The following is a 16,464-nucleotide window of genomic DNA, read 5'->3' on the forward strand; positions in this document are numbered from 1 at the left end:
TGCTTTATCCATTCATCTGTTAAGGGTATGTAGGTTGTTTCCATATCATGGCTATTGTGAATAATATGAGAATAAAAGTGAGAGTGAATCTCTTCAATATTTTGTTTTCATTTCCTTTGGGTATATAGTGAAAAGTGGAATTGCTGGGTAATATGGTAGTTTTTTTGTTTTTTTTTTTTTGGCTGTGCCATGTAGCATGTGAGATCTTAGTTCCCCAACCAGGGATTGAACCCATGACCCCTGCAGTGGAAGCGTGGAGTCCTAACCACTGGACTGCCAGGGAATTCCCTGGTAGTTCTATTTTTAATTTATTGAGGAACCTCCATATTGTTTTCCATAGTGGCTGAACCAACTTACATTCCCACCAACAGTTCCCTTTTCTCCTCATCCTTGCCAGTGTGTGTTATCTCTTGTCTTCTTGATGATAGCCATTCTAAAAGATGTGAGGTGTTATCTCGTTGTGGCTTTGCTTTGCATTTCCCTGACAATTAGTGATGTTGAGTATCTTTTCATTTATCTGGTAGGCATTTGGATGTGTCTTTGGAGAAATGTCTGTTTAGTTCCTCTGCCCACTTTTTAATCAGATTTTTTGTTATTGAGTTTTATGAGCTCTTTATGTATGTTGGATATTAACTCCTTATCAGATATATGGTTTGCAAAAATTTTCTCCCATTCTGTAGATTGTCTTTTCATCATTTTGATTCTTTTGCTGAGCAGGAGCTTTTAAGTTTGATGTCCCACTTGTTGATTTTTGCTTTTGTTGTTTATGCTTCTGGTGTCATATGTGAATAATCATTGCCATGACCAATGTCAAGGCGCTTCTTCCCTACATTTTCTTTTAGAAGTTTTATGGTATCAGATCTCTGGTACATTTTGAGTTAATTTTTGTGAGTGGTGTAAGATAAGGGTCCAACTTCATTTTTTTGCCTGTGTTTATCTAGTTTTCTCAGCACCATTTGTTCAAGAGACTATCGTTTCCCCATTGAGTGTTCTTGGTTCCCTTGACTCTGTTTTTGAATATTAGTTGACCATACATGGAGGATTATTTCTGGACTCTCAATATGTTCCATTGGTCTTTGGGTCTGTGTTTATACCGATACCATACTGCTTTAATTACTCTAGCTTTGTAGTATAGTTTGAAATCAGAAAGTGTGGTATATCTGGCTTTGTTCTTTCTCAGGATTGCTTTGGCTATTCTGGGTTTTTTTGTGGTTCCATACAAATTTTAGGATTGCTTTTTCTATTTCTTTGAATTATGCCATTGGAATTGTTTTTTTTTCTGAATTTTGAATTTTATTTTGAATTATGCCATTGGAATTTTGATAGGGATTGTGTTGAATCTACAGATAGATATGGGTGGCATGGACATTTTAACAATCTTTGCATCCATGAACATGGGATTTCTTTCTATTTGTTGGTATCTTCAATTTCTTTCAACAAAGTCTTGTAGTTATTTATTTATTTATTTTTGTACAAATCTTTTATTTCCTTGGTTAACTTTACTCCTAGGTATTTTATTGTTTTTGATGCTATTGTGAATGGGATAGTTTTGTTTTCATATGTTTTATTATTAGTGTATAGAAATGCAACTCATATCTTTATGTCGATTTTATATCCTGCAACTTTACTGAATGTGTTGGTTCCTTGTAACATATTTTACTTGAGTCTTTAGGATTTTCTATATATAAAATCATATCATTTGCTAATAACAACAATTATACTTCTTCCTTCTCGATTTGGATGTCTTGTAGTTCTTTGTCTTACCTAATTGCTCTATCTAGGACTTTTAGTACTAAGCTGAATGAGAGTGGTGAGAGTGGGAATCCTTGTCTTGTTCCTGGTCTTAGAGGAAAAGCTTTCGATTTTTCACCATTGAATATAATGTTAGCTATGGGTTTGTTGCATATGACCTTTATTATGTTGGTATGCTGTTTCTATACCCAATATGTTGAAAGTTTTTATCATGAAAGGATGTTGTATTTTGTTAAATGCTTTTTCTTCATCTATTGAAATGATTATGTGATTTCTATGCTTCATTCTATTAATGTTATATATTATATTTATTGATTTGTGTATGTTGAACCATCCTTGCATCCTAGGGATAAATTCCACTTGGTCACTTTCTTTTTTTAATTAATTAATTAATTAGTTTTATTTTTGGCTGTGTTGGGTCTTTGTTGCTGCATGTGGGCTTTCCTTTCTTTAGTTGAGGGGAGCAGGGGCTACTCTTTGTTGCCGTGCACAGGCTTCTCATTGCGGTGGCTTCTCTTGTTTTGGAGCACAGACTCTAGGCACTCAGGCTTCAGTAGTTGTGGCATGCGGGCTCAGTAGCTGTGGCTTGCAGGCTCTAGAGCTTAGGCTCAGTAGTTGTGGCACACAGGCATAGCTGCTCCGCAGCATGTGGGATCTCCCCGGACTAGAGCTCAAACCCATGTTCTCTTCCTTGGCAGGCGGATTCTTAACCACTGCACCACCAGGGAAGCCCTGGTCATTTTATATGATTCTTTGAATGTGTTCTTGAATTCCGTTTGCTAATATTTTGTTGAGAATTTTTTACATCTATGTTCATCAAGGATATTGATCTGTAGTTTTCTTTTCCTGTAGTGCTCTTATCTGCCTTTGGTATCAGAGTAATGCTGGCCTCATAGAATGAATTTGGAAGTGTTCCCTCCTCTACAGTTTAAAAGAATTTGAGAAGGACTGGCATTAATTCTTCTTGAAATTTTTGGTGGAATTTCCCTGTGAAACCACCTGTCCTGGGGTTTTCTGTGTTGGGAGGTGTTTGATTACTGATTTTGTCTCTTTACTTGTTATTGATCTGTTCAGATTTTCTATTTATTCCTGCATCAGTGTTCGTAGTTTATGTGTTTCTAGGAATTTATCCATTTCTTCTAGGTTATCTATTTGTCAGCATGGCATATAATAGTTCATAGTAGTTTCTTATGATCCTATGTATTTCTGCGGTATCAGTTGTAATGTCTCTCCTTTCTAATATTATTTGAGTCTTCACTTTTTTTTTTCTTAGCCTAGCTAAAGTTGTCAATTTTGTTTATCTTTTTGAAGAACCAGCTCCTAGTTTTGTTGAACCTTTCTATTGTTTTTCTGGTCTCTATTTCATTTATTTTCACTCTGATCTCTATTATTTCCTTCCTTCTGCTAACTTGGGGCTTACTTTGTTCTTCTCTCTAGTTTCTTGAAGTGATGTTGTTTATTTCCAGTCTTTCTAATTTTTTTAATACATGAATTTATCACTATAAACTTTTCTCTCAGAACTGCTTTTGCAGCATCTCATAGGATTTGATATGTTGTGTTTCCATTTTCATTTGTTTACAGATAGTTTTTTGTGTCCTTTTTGATTTTATTTTTTACTATTGGCTGTTCAGAAGTGTGTTGGTTAGGTTCCACATATTTTTAGACTTTCCAGGTTTCCTCTTGTTGTTGATTTGTAGTTTCATACGATTATGGTGAGAAAAGATAGTTGCAATGATTTCAGTCTTAAATTTGCTAAGACTTGTTTTGTGTCCTATCATATGATCTATTTAGGAAACTGTTTCATGTTAACTTGAGAAGAATGTTTATTCTGCTGCCATTGGATAGAATGTTCCATATATCTGTTAAGTCTATTTGATCTAAAGTATGTTCAATTCCAACCTTTCCTTATTGATTTTCTGTCTGGGTGATCTATCCATTGCTGATAGGGGGGTATTAAAGTCCTCTAGTATTGTTGTTTTGTTGCCTGTTTCTCCCTTCAGACCTGTTAGTATTTGCTTAATATATTTAGGTGCTTCTATGTTGGCTGCACATATATTTACAATTGTTATACCTTCTTGATGTAATGACTCCTTTTATCATTATATAATGACAGTCTTTGTCTTTGTTATCATTTTTGGCTTGAAGGTCTTACTTTGCCTGATAAATATGGCTATCCCCACTTTCTTTTGGTTTCTACTTGCCAGTAGTATCTTCTTCCATCCCTTTAATTTGAGCCTTTATGTGTTTAGAGCTGAACCGAGTTTCCTGTAAATGGCATGTAGTTGGGTCTTGTTTTTTTTTACCCATCCAACCACTCTATGCCATTTGATTGGTGAATTCAACCATTTACATTTAGAGTGATTATTGATATGTAAGCCCTTATAACTGCCATTTTATTGTTTATCTTTTGGTTGTTTTATGTCTCCATTGTTTCTTTTTCCCATTGTTTCTGCCTGCCTTGTAAATTGTTGGTTTTCCATGGTGGAATGCTCTGTCTCTCCTATTTTTAGTTTCATGAATCTGTTCCAGATTTTTGCTTTGTGGTTACCATGAGGCTTACATAAAACATCTTATAGATAAAAAAAAAAATTCCATTTTATGCTGATAGCAACTTATCTTCATTCACCTTTAAAGATTTTCACCCCTTTTCTCCTCCACTTTTCTTTCTTTCTTTTTTCTTTTTCTTTTTTTTTTTTTTTTTGGCTGTCCCATGCAGCATGTGGAATCTTAGTTCTCCAACCAGGGATTGAACCCATGCCCCCTGCAATGGAAGCACAGAGTCTTAACCACTGGATCACCAGGGAAATCCTCCTCCTCCACTTTTCTATTTTCAATTTCACTATTTACCTCTTTTTTATGCTGTGTATTCATTATCAAATTATAGTGGTTATAGTTATTTTTAATAGTCTTTCCCTTTAACCTGTATCTAAAGTTAAGTGGTTAACATACCATTCTAATATGATATTACAGTTTTCTAATTCTGTCCATTTTTCTCCTTTACCAGAGTGTTTCATATGTCATCATCTCACTTTTTAGTTCTTTCATTTCAGTTGGAGAACTCCTTTTAGTGTTTCTTTACAAAGCAAGTCTAGTGGTGCTGAACTCCCACAGCTTTCATTTGGCTGAGAAAACCTTTATTTCTCCTTCACTTTTGAAGGATAACTTTGCCAGAAAAAGTATTCTTGCCTGGCAATATCTTTCAATAATTGGAATATGTCAGTCCACACTCTCCTGGCCTATAGAATTTCTGCTGAGAAATCTGCTGATAGGCTAGTGGGCTTTCCTTTGTAGGTTACGTTCTATTTTCCTGTTGCTGACTTTAATATTCTTTATCATTGATTTCTGAAATTTTCATTATAATGTGTCTTACAGAACATATTTTTGCATTGCAGTAATAAGGTTTTCTATTAGCTTCATGTACTTGTATGTCCAAGTCCTTTCCCATGATTGGCATGTTCTCAGCTATTATTGTCCAATTAGTTGTTCATCAGAAGGAAGAGAAAAAAAGAAAAACTCAACTGTTAAGATGCTGACATCATTCCCATAATGCACTTTAAATTTGGATTCTGCTATTGATAGCTGAGTCTTAGCAAGAAATCATCTGGAGTATGAAATTCTATAAGAAATACTCATTTTAATTCAATATTTTCTTTATTAAGTATATAAAGTATAAAACCTTACATTTAGTATAAAATAACAAATATTTTATACTTTATTACAACTTTCCCCAATTTTAAACTTATTTACTACTTTACAGTTTTTGTCCTCTACCTGTTATATAATTGTTTCAGTATGTTTTAGCATAGGCTTTCTAATCATTTTTTGGTCTAATAATGTTCTATCTTTCATGTATGAAGATAATAGAAGGAAATGTGCTTTGAGGTATTTTTTTCACATAATTTATGCACTGGCAATGATCCTTCTATTTCTTTTTGCTTACTGACCTAGGTGTGTTGATATGATTGACTGAATTTAGGAGAACAAACTGTGTGGTCTTGAACTATTGTAGGAATAAGCTGAAGTACTAATACAGTTTTTTTGGTACAACAACCCTGTAATAAGTCCTCAATTTGGATTTACTGTTAAGTGTCCTTGTTATTGATTCCTCTAATTTTTTAAGTGTTTTTCTTTATCACCATTTAATATTTGAGGGTCTAGTACTAACCTTTGAAGTCAAGAGAATGAATAGTCTATCTTGTGCCACACTCAACAAATGTTCTAAAATACACACACTTTTTTCTAACACTAGAATTTTATAGGTTATTGGTAGATTTTACTTTTTTTCCTATAAAATGGTGGGATGGATAACTAATCGAGAGGACAGTGAAAAAATGAGTAATGTAAGAAAAGAAGCACATCCTTATAATTCAGGATGCCAAAAAGTGAGGAAGGCGAAGCTATTATTGAAGACTAGATGAAAAAAGTCAGTCTGGTTCTAACCTTATTAATTTGGGACACAGTGTTCCATATTGTAATTTTGAAATAAATAGAATTTGATTACATAAAATGGTGCATTAATATCCAACATACACTAGAATATTATACACTTCAAATTATGATATTTTTCTGTTCCTTTTTTCAAAGACTATTCAGTATTATTAATTTCTAAAGGTAATTAAATAGCATTTAAAATAGTAATAGAAAAAATAGATTTCAGGAGAATCTTTATGTGCATTTTATTCAGTTTTAATTAATTCTTTAATATGTTCTTCATAAAATTTGAGTCTTCTTGTGGGATAACTGTGACCTTATATTCTCTCCCTTTTACTGTTCATTACCACTTATAATTGATGTGGAGAAAACACAGGGAATTAAGACAAAATAAGTTAATTTTTACCGTTTGTTACTGGCACTATTAAAATTACCCATAAGAAAATAAAAGTGATATGATGAAGTATAGCAGGTATAACATAGGGAAAAGATCCATAAAGGAGGAAGTGACCAGTAATTCATGATAGAAAACATACAGGTTAGGCAGAATATTTACAAATATTAGATATAATGCAACAAAGTGAACTAGAAAATTTAACATAAAGACATTCAAAACTTGTAATGGTATTAGTACTTAAAATGTGATGAGTGGCGATACTTGGTCCTAAACAAACATATCTAATAGGAAGGTAAGGAGTAGCAGTGCATGTTAAATGTATTTACAAATCCATAGGCCAAAATGTGGCTGTGCTATGAAAAACAGTGTGTAGAGATTGAGTGAGAAATTTATATTGGATTATATTACAGACTGGACAGTATGGATGATGTTTTCCTAGTGGAGAGATTAAAAAGCAGGATATCTATATCAAACTAATAATGAATGTCCTTTTATTCCTTCCCACTCCAATTTAGTTATTATGTTGAACCATTTAAAATTACTACTTCTATTTGTAGAAAATGGTTGAATATCAACAATTTCATATGGTTCAATCCATATAAGAATACCCCCAAAACACCCTTAAAGTTCCAATTAGCATATGGGGAAGGAACCTATAGATTTATTAAAAAGGAATAGATGGAATAAATTTATAACTAAAATGTAAATGCTGGGGATAATTATAATTTGCTTTAGTCTTTTCTATCAAAGAGGAAGATCTCTAAACTGTAAAGGATAGAGCTAGCATGGTTAAAAGAAAATAAAACCCAAGATGCATGAGTACCTAGCTGCTTTAAGAGTCCCAAATGAATTAAGTCACAGTATACTGAACTAGTTTTCACTGGCAGGTATTCTTTGTGAAATCAGAGTAAACAAGAGAAATGGAAATGACCAATGGACAAGTATACAATAAGGGAACAAAGAACAGATCTTTAAATTATTGATTGGTGAACTTAGCTTTAACCCCAGGAAAATTTTAGACAGGCTTATTTAATAAGTGGTTTGTGTACTTTTAGAAAAGAGGGAGGCGATCACTAGGACCTTAAATACATTTACTAGAAAAGAATTTCAAACTAACTTTAATCTGACCATTAGATAGTGTAAGGCAGCTGTTTTAGAAAACTAATGTAGTCTTTGCAATCTTAAATTGCATTTATAGAGGCATCGCTGGAAATAATCCCCTGTACTCTGTGCTGATCAGACCACTGGGCATATTTTGCTCAGTTGCTTTTTTTTTTTTGGCCGTACCACACGGCATGTGGGATATTAGTTCCCTGACCAGGGATTGAACCCGCATCCCCTGCATTGTATGTGCGGAATCTTAACCACTGGACCATCAGGGAAGTCCTCGTATTGTTTTAAGAGGCTCAGACATTGATGAACTAGAGACTTCCCAGAAAAAAGCAACCACAGTAGTGTTTATGGTGAAAGAATGTTTTTTTCTATAGGGAATGATAGGAAAGAAAGGTGTTTGTAAATTATGGCTGTGAGTAATATAGAGGGGACCTCACATGTTGAGAGAAGACTTAAGGCACAAATGATAGCTATCTTTAAATATTTCATGGGTTACCATATAACAAAGAGATTTGACTTTTTTTTAAGTGCAGCTCTCAAGGGCTAAACCTGTATGATTCTCTGGAACTTGCAGGGAAAGAAATTGAGCTCAGTGAAAGGTAGAGTCTCTGCAAAATTAGAGCAGCTCAACATATAAATCATTCATTTTTGAAAAATAATCTTCTCTTTACTAGAAGTGTATAGGCAGAGGCTGAATGGCTATCTACCAGATACATTATAGAAAGGATAATTTTGTGGGGAGGGAAGTTGCACTAGAACTGGTAGTTCCCAAATTTGTCACAATATCAGCATCACTTGCAGAACTTATTAGAAAAACACATTTTGAGAGATATATACTTCTTCAGATCACTTCATTAAAGTATCTTATTCATTCCTGCAATTGAGTAAATGATGAAAGCTTTTGCCCAGTGGAATAATGTAAATTCCACAAGGATGGGAATCTTGTTTGACTTATTTATAAGTTGTACTCTAGTATCTGTCACAGTGCTTTAGCTCATGTAGGTTGTCAACAAATACCTTTTAAAGAGAGAAAGCAGTTATTCCATTTGTAGCTGTTTATTAATCCCTGTGACTTAAAAAGTTTATAAAATACACTGAATAATTCTTATCTTATTATTACTTGAATCTTTAAGCATTTTGGTCTCTTGTTGGGTTAGTTCATATATCATTTTTTAGAGAACAGTTTGGAAGCTTATCCTACAAAGATTTAAAGAAAAAACTTAGGAGACATAGTGGATTCTGAATGTAATATTTTGTATTTAAATACATTTTATATGTATGTATATTTGACTAATTTATCTACTAATTGAATTTGTCAGCATTGTTAAATACAAATAAATTATTGTGACATCAAAGATGTTTTTCTCAAAAGTTCTTAATGTATTTCAAGACAAGGTTGGCATGTTCACATCAGTAGTCAAGAGAAAATGCTCTATAGTTGATTGTTCGAACCTGACTATAACCATATCAGCTCCCCAGATAGAAAGGTGTCATAATTAAGGTGTACTTATTCAAGGTTGCCAGATCCTTAACAACAGTAGATGGAGAAGCAGGCATTTTGTTCTGACTAAAATTATGTTGATTGATTGCCCTGTTCTAACCAGTGTTTTGAGGGTTGTATTGTCATTTCACTTTTGTAACTTTGAGAGCTACATTGCTTAGTAAATTGAAGCTGAGATAACGTTTACTCTTTATAGTGTGTTTGAAATACTTAGATAAGTAATCAAGGTAATTAATTATATATACTAAAACTTATTACATACCTTTGAAATTACAAATTTTAGAAGGCTTAATATTGAGATTACAATAATGAATAGTGGATGTATTGGCATAGGATTGTGGGACTTTTTTAAAAAATTTATTTGTAGTTGTTTTTCATTAATACTTCATTCTACTTTGTTAGGGTGAAAGTTTAAATTGCTCATCTCTAATCTTGCATTCTGTTTATAATAGAAGAAGAAACAATGCATTCAAATAGTACATTTGATAGATCTTTATTTTTTATTTTTTTTAAAAAGGGTATATATTTTATTTTATTTATTTATTTACTTGCTGTGTTGGGTCTTTGTTGCTGCATACAGGCTTTCTCTAGTTGTGGCGAGCAGGGGCTACTCTTTGTTGTGGTGCATGGGCTCTAGAGCACAGGCTCAGTAGTTGTGGTGCACGGGCTTAGTTGCTCCATGGCATGTGGGATCTTCCCTGACCAGGGATCAAACCCCTGTCCCCTGCATTGGCAGGTGGACTCTCAAACACTGCGCCACCAGGGAAGCCCAAAAGTGAACTCTTTTTAATTGTATTTTTATAGTCAGTTATCAGCCATTACAAATTTCAGAAAATGTTCTTGATAAAGGATTCTTTAGAGATGTAAGAAAAGCAAAAAGCATCAGTACTGAAAAATAGTGGCTAAATGGAGAATACATGCAAAAGAGTGTTGACAGAACTCCTTATTGTATATAGAGCCTAAGGCCTGTTGACATTACCAAATGACTGAGAAAAATGTATAAATATTATCATCTCAGGTGCTATATGAATAAACAAAAATCGCTGAGATAGGAAAGAAGGAATATTTGATGATCCTGCTGTCAAATATGTGATATACCATATATAGGAGTATTTAGAATAGCTGTTAGTGGACTATAGAACCTAATAGAAAACTTGTGTTTAAGATAAAAATGTATTATTAGAAGAGTGTTAAGTGAAACTTAAAAAAATCTATACTTTTATCACAAAGCAGTTGGTTTCATTTTTCTTTTTCTTTCTAGTCTTTATACATATATGTATGTGTTTTTTGTATAATTTAAATCATCATCTACTTACAAGTTCATATTTTTTGCTTTGTAGTTCCTAAATTGTTCCACATTCATGGAGTTTTCATATTTTAATTATTAATTTTTTAGAATAGTCCATAATATATTCTGTAATTCTGATTCTTTCTCTATCTCTGCTTTTCTGATTTTTTTTCTTCATGTTGATGGTGTTTTTTGTTTTTAAACTTCAAATTGGTTTTCAACCAGGGGCAGTTTTTTCCCCAGGAGATGTTTGGCAATGTCTGGGTATATTTTTGCTTGTCACAAGTTGTTGTTGGTGGGGTGTTAATAGCATCTGGTGGGTAGAGGCCAGGTATGCTGCTAAACATCCTACAATAGACAGACAGCCCCCAACAACAAAGAATCCTCAGTCCCAAAGTTCCAAAGGCCAATAGTTCCAAGGGTGAGAAATCCTTCCTTAAAAGTAACACACCTTTTCCTCTATTTATTTACAGAATATGAATGTAAAAAAGCAAAGCAGAAGTAATGGTTGATTGTTTCAAGGAACTCAGAGCAGTAAGAAATGTTTGACTGGAGAGGGAAGACTGCTAAAGTCCGAAAGTTATGGTGCCTGCTCTTCCCATCTTAGAGTTGTGGCCATTTCTAGAGGTTGGCATGGGAAGCAACTGCTAAAAGGGAAACCTCTTACCTAGTACTGATGCTTATGGATTTTCCACCATTATTTATTCAGCACGTCGACATAAATACTCAGATTTCTAATGTGTTCTTATGATTTGCATTCAAAGTTGGATTTTGCTATTTATTCATCATTCAATTTTTGTCATTTTGTCAGTTTAAGGTGGCCAGTGGATTGACCGTTGCCTGAAAAAGACTTCATTGCTCTTAAGATTGAGATGTTGAAAGGTTTCTTATTTTTGATTGTGGCATGCTTCTAATTGTACTAATCTAGCTACAACTCAGTTTTTGCCGTAATTTTGCTTTGTTTCAACATAAAGCTATTATTATTTATACTATATTATTATGAAGTATGGTAAAATTTTGCCTTGCCTCAAGGTCACTAACTTTTAAGGCTTCTATGTTTTGATTAAAATATAATATGTTGGTTGCTGAATACTTTCAGTGTATAAGGGAAGACTGGTGGAATGTCACAGAGCAAGTAGGTGCTTGTATATCCTTACATAGGGAACAAAATCTTCGTTTTAGGGAAGTGAGTAGAATCCAGATGGTATTTGGAGGAGAATTTTGCAGATTTATGCTTTATTCTGGCTGCTTTTTAAGAAAATTAGAACACAAAACAAACAAACAAAAAAGGAGACAGGATCTAAGATGATCTTATAAGAGATGAATTCTCAAAAGTTCATTGATTAGAGGGAGAGTCTATAGTTTCTGAAACCAAAAAGGGGGAGAACCTATAGACAAGTCTAGAAAGGATTGTTTGTTACTGAAAACCTATGTGGTGTTATAGCTTCCTTCCTCTTTTTACTGTATAAATCTCTTGTATTACTCTTGAATTTTTAGGTGCAGCTGTTTACAGGGTGGATGGGTGTGAGGAGGTAGGACAGGAGTTCATAAAATTTCCTATATACATTTTAAGATGTATTATACTTAACCAAACACCGTTTTTATTCTAAAATTCTTTCATGTTATGGTAAGATGTACCTGTATATATTTAAAGTTACAGTGTCTTTGAGTGAAGTATACCAAGAAAGGCAAAATGGGATTGTATTTGGGAAACTATAGTAAGGTAAACAGAAAATCAGACTTCTGGGATTTGAAAGAAGAGTATTCTTAGTGCTTTGTGGTAGTGAATTTGAGTTCATAAAATCGTGAAATGTGTGTTGGAATTTAGACTTCTCACAGTGTAGAATTGCCGTGGTGTGTGTACCCTGTTTTGTTTCTTCATAATATTGATGATTTAACTTCATGTTAAATGTAGTTTTCTCTTTTAGGTTTTAAGAAGTGAATCACCTGTTTTCTGTTTTTCAGTCAATATCACCTCTGCCAGGCAATTAACCGGATGTAGTCGCTTCAGCCATATTTTCCCTTCATCTGCTTACCAGCACATTAAGATGCATAAGAGAATTCTGGGACACTTGTCATCTGTCTACTGTGTAGCATTTGACCGAAGTGGGAGAAGAATTTTTACAGTGAGTTTAAAATTAATGATACTATAGCATATTAGAGATTTACAACAATGGAAGCTAGGCTTCATGGCATTGAATTATGCTTTGTAAGCAGTTCTTCCTTTTTAGACACATGCATGCAAGAAAAGATGAGTGGACATTGAAATCTTTTCTCTTTCTATATAAGTAAATGGATGAACTATAATGACCTATCATTTGGTAAATCTAATTTAAAAAATTAAATCTTCAGAAGGCCTTATATTCTAGAGGTGGTTAATTTATGTGAAACTAGTTTATCTACTCAATTGGTTTCATTCCATTTTAGCAAACATTTATTAAAATGCATTTTCCATTGGTGCCAGTTCTGCTTAATTAATGATTACATCATCCTTATAGTTGAATAGTTGAACTACATGTTTAATAATGAATATTACAGTTATTGTATATATCTCTCTTTGAATTCAATAGTAATTATTTTTAAAATTGGATTTTTATTAACCAGATCATATTGTCTGCTTTTGAGTACAAAAATTGTAGCACACTAATATTTCCAAGTAAAGGCTTAGTCTCATTGTTTCAGTACTAAGTTAATGTAGAAGTGTAGGTAATGGCATAATTTTCTTTTTAAATTCCTAGGCTACAACAAAGGAAGTGGTTTGTATTTTGAGAAGTTCGACTTCTTGGACTTCATTACAGACTCTTCCATTGATGTTTTTATGACTCCAAAATGCATCACCTAAGTATATGGGTGTTGATGATGATGAGAATGATGATTTTCATCTTTTTATAAACAGATAATTATTAAATAGCTTATCTACCACAGTAGAATTGCTTTTTACTATTTAAAGCTCTTTTGAAATTCTCAGTAGGAAGTTCCACATAATATTTTCCCCAGAGATTATTAACAAAGTCTCATGTTTGCATGTAGATTTTAGGTTAAAGTTTTAGGTATTTGTAGAGAAAAAAAATATTCAAGCAATTAAGAAAAAAGGCTGTCAGGTGTAAGGAAAGAAGTAATGGCAGAGATAGTTAATGCCAAATCACTTAAAAGTAAAAAATATTTTGAGTTGTCAGGATTGGTAGTAGCTTTGAGGAGTTATTCACATATGCCATTATCAGTTTGGACAGTGCTTTGTCAGTGCTGTCATTTGGACGTATTTTATATTTTCTACTCGCTCCATGTTATATGAAGAAAAGAGACTAAAAAGTAAAGGCTTAGAAGTAACTTAATAAAATTCTCCTTTGTTTTTGCTTTTTTTGTGGGGGGAGGGAGCAAATTTCTGCTTTATTGTAACTCTTCTGTCCTTTTATGTTGCTGTAGGGTTCAGATGACTGTTTGGTGAAAATTTGGGCAACAGATGACGGTCGCCTTCTTGCTACACTTCGAGGGCACTCTGCTGAAATTTCTGACATGGCTGTTAACTATGAAAACACTCTCATTGCCGCAGGCAGCTGTGATAAAGTTGTAAGAGTGTGGTGTCTTCGAACTTGTGCACCAGTTGCAGTCCTTCAGGGACATTCAGCTTCTATTACTTCCATACAGGTAAGAAAAATAAAAAGATACCTCTAGTAGATGTAATAAGAATGAGAATTCTCTTGTTTTTTGTTACATCGTGTGGATTGTACAAAGAATGGCAACAGAAAAATATTGATCTCTTAAGGGCCTTGTCCCTACCTTGCAGACAGGTATTTTTTAAAGTTCCCTTTTCATATAAATCTGTTCCCTTTAGAAATAAGTAAAAAGGTCATTGAAAAGGTTTTTCAAATGCAGTGTAAGACATCTTCTTTATCTCATTTGTATTTGTGAAGAAGGGAAAAGACTTGGAATTGCCTTAAGGAACAACACCAGTACCTTTTAGGCAGGATATAAGTAGCTTCTAATTTGAATATTGGCATACTTTGTGTTAATATTTAATGCAAAATGTTTATCAGTTCAGATTTAGTGTGTGTGTATGCATAGTTTAATATTAGGGAAATTTTTATTCTTAGTTTCAGTCATTTCTTATTTCAACTTGATGTTTGACATACAATACATTGAGTTTTAAAATATTTGGCCATATAGTGTTTTTACCAGATGTTAGTAGTGAAAGTCCTGGATACTCCCCAAAGAACTTTGTTCTCTTCTTTGTGTTGACAGAAAAACAGAGGAATCTTTCTGATAATATCTTTTATTTTGGTCAAGGAGATCACTTTTGCAGATGAGATAATTACTCCCATTCACTTTTCTTTGTTCTTTAATCACTAATAAATATGCCAGTCAATTTTTTGTGTTATTTAAATAATATATCACCTGTTTATGAGGCCCTAGCAAGAATTGGATTCAACATATATTGGATTTGAACATTTTTATGTCAAATTTTTGATTAGTTGAAATTATTTTTTTGGATTTTGTTTTGGGATATTACTAGTTACTTGTGTTCCCACCATCCTATCTGACAGATTGTTTCTGAAATTTGGAGATAGTCTCATACAACATAAAAAATATAAATTTTTTTTATACTGGAAATGTTTATGGAGCTGTTTGGCTCCTTCATAGTTTCACTGGCTACTTTTTGTCTCATTTGATTTATGTGTGTAAGTACCCTAGAGATCCATGGACCTCTTTGTTTTTTGTTTTGTTTTGTTTTTGTATGGACCTCTTTTCTATAACATTCTTTCCCTTACTGATCTCATCATCTCTCATGGCTTTAAATTTCATCTTGTATGCTGATGACTCCAAACTTGTATTTCCATCTTGGGGCCTGTCTTTTAGCTCCATACTTGTACATTCAACTACCTACTTGGCATCATCACATGAATGTCTACGAGGCATCTCAAACTCAACATCTTCAAAATTGAACCCCTGTCTTCCTTCCTCAGATTTGCTCCTCCCAAAGCTTTCCCCATCTAAACAAATGACAATTTCATCCTTCCAATTGCACAGAGTAGTCAACCCTGACTTTTTGTTTCTCATAGCCCATATCTAACTTGTTAGCAAATCATGTTGGCTCTACCCTCAAAATATATCCAGAATCTGAACAAATTCTCATGACCTCTATCATTACTACCCTATTTCACATTACTATCATCTGTGACCTAGATTTTGGAAACAGACTTCTAACTGATCTTCCTGCTTCTTTCCATCCCTCTCTCCTGTCCCAGTCTAGCCTCTGCATAGCTGCATGAGTGATTTTAAGATGGAAGTTTAAAAAAAAGGAAGTTAAATCATGTCACTGATGCTCAGAACCTTTAATAGCCTCCAAACTCAGGGTTAAAGCTGACGGTTTTACAATGACCCACAAGGCCTTACATACTCAGCCCCTTGCTCTCTTTGACCTTACCTCCTACTACTTATTTCCTGTTCTCATTCTGCTTTAGCTGCTTTTTTAGAGCACTCTAGCTACACTCCTGTCTTTGCTCTTGCTGTTTCATGTTTCTGAAATGGTCCTCTTTGGGTAGTCACATGGTTTGTTCCCTTACTTTCTAAGTGATGGAAATGTCTGTCACTTTTCCAGGGAGACCTTCTCTGACAAACTTACCACTCTAAAATTGTAAATCATTACCCCCCCAGCACTCTTTCATTTTTTTTCATAGTCATGATCATTTAGCATGCATTCTATATGCTTTATTCTTTGCTAATTGACTGTCTCTGTTAACATCATAGTGTATTATTATTCTTTCAGTTTCTTCCTTTCTTTCTTTTTTAATAAAATTGAGGTCAAATGGTATGATGTTAATAGTGGTTGCCTCTGGGTAGTGGGATTATAAATAGCTTTTATTCTGTTTTTCTATATTTTCTAACTTTTCTTCAATAACTGTGTATTAATTTGTATTCAGAAATGCACATATGTGTTTTTATACTCTTAAACATGATTTCTCATTTAAAAACAATCCAGCTAAG

General features: G+C 33.6%; 1 protein-coding gene across 3 annotated transcripts in view; it reads left to right on the forward strand.

Moving 5' to 3' along the window:
* Positions 1–16,464, forward strand: part of BRWD3 (bromodomain and WD repeat domain containing 3) — a 128,621-nt gene that overhangs the window by 31,792 nt on the left and 80,365 nt on the right. For 2 of the 3 annotated variants that reach the window (XM_059050745.2, XM_067023146.1), the window contains 2 exons: positions 12,448–12,608; positions 13,906–14,127. In XM_059050745.2, the coding sequence (XP_058906728.1) occupies positions 12,448–12,608; positions 13,906–14,127 (383 nt within the window). Of the gene's footprint in view, positions 1–11,319; positions 11,365–12,447; positions 12,609–13,905; positions 14,128–16,464 lie in introns of those variants that run through there. The other variant, XM_067023147.1, reaches the window with a different exon arrangement.

Source organism: Kogia breviceps, chromosome X (genome assembly GCF_026419965.1).
Source record: "Kogia breviceps isolate mKogBre1 chromosome X, mKogBre1 haplotype 1, whole genome shotgun sequence".
Lineage (NCBI taxonomy): Eukaryota > Metazoa > Chordata > Mammalia > Artiodactyla > Physeteridae > Kogia > Kogia breviceps.